General features: G+C 63.8%; 1 protein-coding gene across 1 annotated transcript; it reads right to left on the bottom strand.

Annotated features, from left to right (window-relative positions):
* Window positions 1–1,337: 1,337 nt before the first annotated feature.
* LinJ_22_1560 (hypothetical protein, conserved) lies at window positions 1,338–2,330 on the bottom strand (the record flags this gene model as incomplete). The annotated part of the gene is made up of 1 exon (XM_003888414.1): window positions 1,338–2,330. One exon carries the CDS (start codon window positions 2,328–2,330, stop codon window positions 1,338–1,340), a length of 993 nt encoding a protein of 330 aa, XP_003888463.1.
* Between the last annotated feature and the right edge of the window lie 230 nt (window positions 2,331–2,560).

Here is a 2,560-nt window from a genome sequence, read left to right as displayed (position 1 = left end):
GAGGGGGAGGGAGGCGGCACGGGAAGATTGCACGGGAAGCGCAAAGAGCGTGTGTGTGCCTGTGTCTGTGATGGCCGACGCGCTCCAGTCGGAGACAGAAAAAAACAAGCAGCAGCGCATGGGGGACAGCAGGCCACTCCAGAAAACATGGCGAGGGAGCGAGGTGGCCATGCTACGGATGCACCCGCCCGTGGCCCCCTGTCGCCGCTTGCTGCTTTTTTTCTCTTCCTTCTCGTCTCTCCGCATCGAGTCACCTTGAAACTGCACGGGAGCGTCGGGGTGCATTTCTGTGTACTCCCTTTCCTTTCGCCAGCATGCAAGAGAGGGCGGTTCAGCCGAGGCCGTTGAGCGAGTCCGCGTATTCGGCTCAGTCGATCAGATTTCTGTGGGGTGGTGTGTGTGTGTGTGTGCACGAGTGATCGAGCCGCCGACACACCGAGAGGGCCCAACACCGGCAGGCATCGAGCGCACCTTTTCTGGGCAAAAGTCGACATACGCGGCTGTGTCTGTGCCTCTGTGTAACGGCGAGAGTGCGCAGTCTCATACTCTTTTAGCTGCTTGTCTCACCGTGTGGAGACATGAAGGGGGAGGGGAGAGCGGTGCAGAGAGGTCGGTTGAGTCGTGGCCTTACTCGAAAGGCACAGACAACAACAATAGCGAGAGAGAAGGGGACAATGAGGTCACTGCGGCCGTTCCGCAGATAAAACCGAAAACCAGACGCAGCACTGAAACTTAGAACAATCATCTCGCTTCCATTGGAGAACCGGAGAGCTCGGACGTGCACCCCTCAACATCACCACACACCATCACTTCCCCGCGATTTACTTGCACCGTTGCGTCCCAAGAAGAGCGCACCGCGATCGATGACAACGGACACAAGTATGCACAGTGAAGAGTGGTGAAATCAGTACCGAGTCCGTGCGGTGCGCACATGAGCACAAACTTCTTAGACGCATGCCGTCCACACCCACATACATCAGCATCTACATACAGACAGACACAGCAGCATCTGCGCGCACGTGCACGCGCGTAAAACGTGGATTGCCCCATAGCGAACCACAAGAAACACCGGCACTTGCAAAATGGCGGCGGCGAGGGCAAAGCCGAGAGGGACGGGCATCGACCCGCACCGAGCAGCCACACGGAGGGAGAGGAAGCGATGGAGAGGGGGGAGGCGAGTGGGGAGCGGGGGGGGGACGATGCACTGGCGGAGGGCTGCCAGGAGGGAGGGGATGGGGGCACAGGGAAGCAGCCTCACCCAAAGGCCAGGAGCGGTAGCCGTCGCGACCGCAGCGATGAGCGTCGCCCCGTGCTGCAGGCACACACGCACGCGCTCTTCAAAGCTGCACCGTCCCACGCACCAGGCCAGCCAACTGGCTCAGGAAGCCCTCCAGGTCGTCCTGCTCCATGCAAAGCATCTCCACCTCGCATGGCGTCACCTGGAAGCGGTACTTGCTCTCGCCGCTGCCGCTGCCGTTGCTGCCATCCGCGCTCACCTCGCGCGCAGCAGCAGCGTCCGCCTCCGCCTCCAGAGCAGCAACAACGCCACGCACACGCGCCACCTGCGCCTCGCTCAGCTCGCGGTGCACCACACACCCAGCAGCAGAACCAGCCGCAGAGTACTGCGCCGCGCAAGCCGCCTCCACACGGCCGCCCACGCCCGCACCCGCAGCACAGCCATCGGCACCAGCACCGCTGCCGCGCCGCGAGTGCGCCACGTCGCCGTAGTACAGGCCCAGCATCTGCACAAGTGTCTCCATCTCCATGTAGTCCAACCGCAGCCGCACACTGAAGCGACCCGGCCGGATCAGCGCAGGGTCCAGCCACTCCGGATGCTCCGTGATCATCACAACCATCCGCCCAGGCATGTCCACCACGCCGTCCAGCACGTTCAGCAGCCCCGACAGGTCCAGCTTGTCCTTGCTATCCCCGAGCAGCACGTCGTTCATTCCGAGCAGGTGCCCGCCAGCAACCTTCGCGCCCGCTTCACATGCTGCCGCCGCCGTCTCCTCCATCTTCTGCCGCCGCCCGTCCGTGCTCCTGCCGCCACCGCGGTCCACCGCTGACGCGCCGTCATTCTTCGATGCGTCGCTACCCATAATCTTCAGCAGCAGCGCAAGCGGCAGCGTGTTGTCCTCCACGCGCATCACCGGCCGCGACGACGACGTGTCCATCTCGATCACGCAGTTCGTCAGCGGGGCCTCGCGCCACCCCGCGCGCGCAGTCAGCCGAGCAGCAGCACGGCGCTGCACCACGCGGCGCGCAGCACGCGCGCACACAACAGAGTCCGCCGCGTCCACGTCGTCGAACAAGAAGATCACGTCCTCCATGCGCAGCTTCTGCACGCTGTCCCCCTCCTCCGACTGGTACTCGCGCGCAAAGAAGATTTCGTACAGCTGCTGGTTCGTGCGCAGCTTCGACAGCGGCACAGACACGATGTGCCGCCCGGTGTGCGCCGCGAGCGCCTTCACGAACGCGTGCCGCCCCGTCCCCGGCGGCCCGTATACAAGGAACCCCAGCCTCTGCGGGAACCCCTCCACGGCGAACCGGCCGCGCCGCT

Source organism: Leishmania infantum, contig 25 (genome assembly GCF_000002875.2).
Source record: "Leishmania infantum JPCM5 WGS CACT00000000 data, contig 25, whole genome shotgun sequence".
Classification (NCBI taxonomy): domain Eukaryota; phylum Euglenozoa; class Kinetoplastea; order Trypanosomatida; family Trypanosomatidae; genus Leishmania; species Leishmania infantum.
This window is presented reverse-complemented; position numbering and strand designations above follow the sequence as displayed.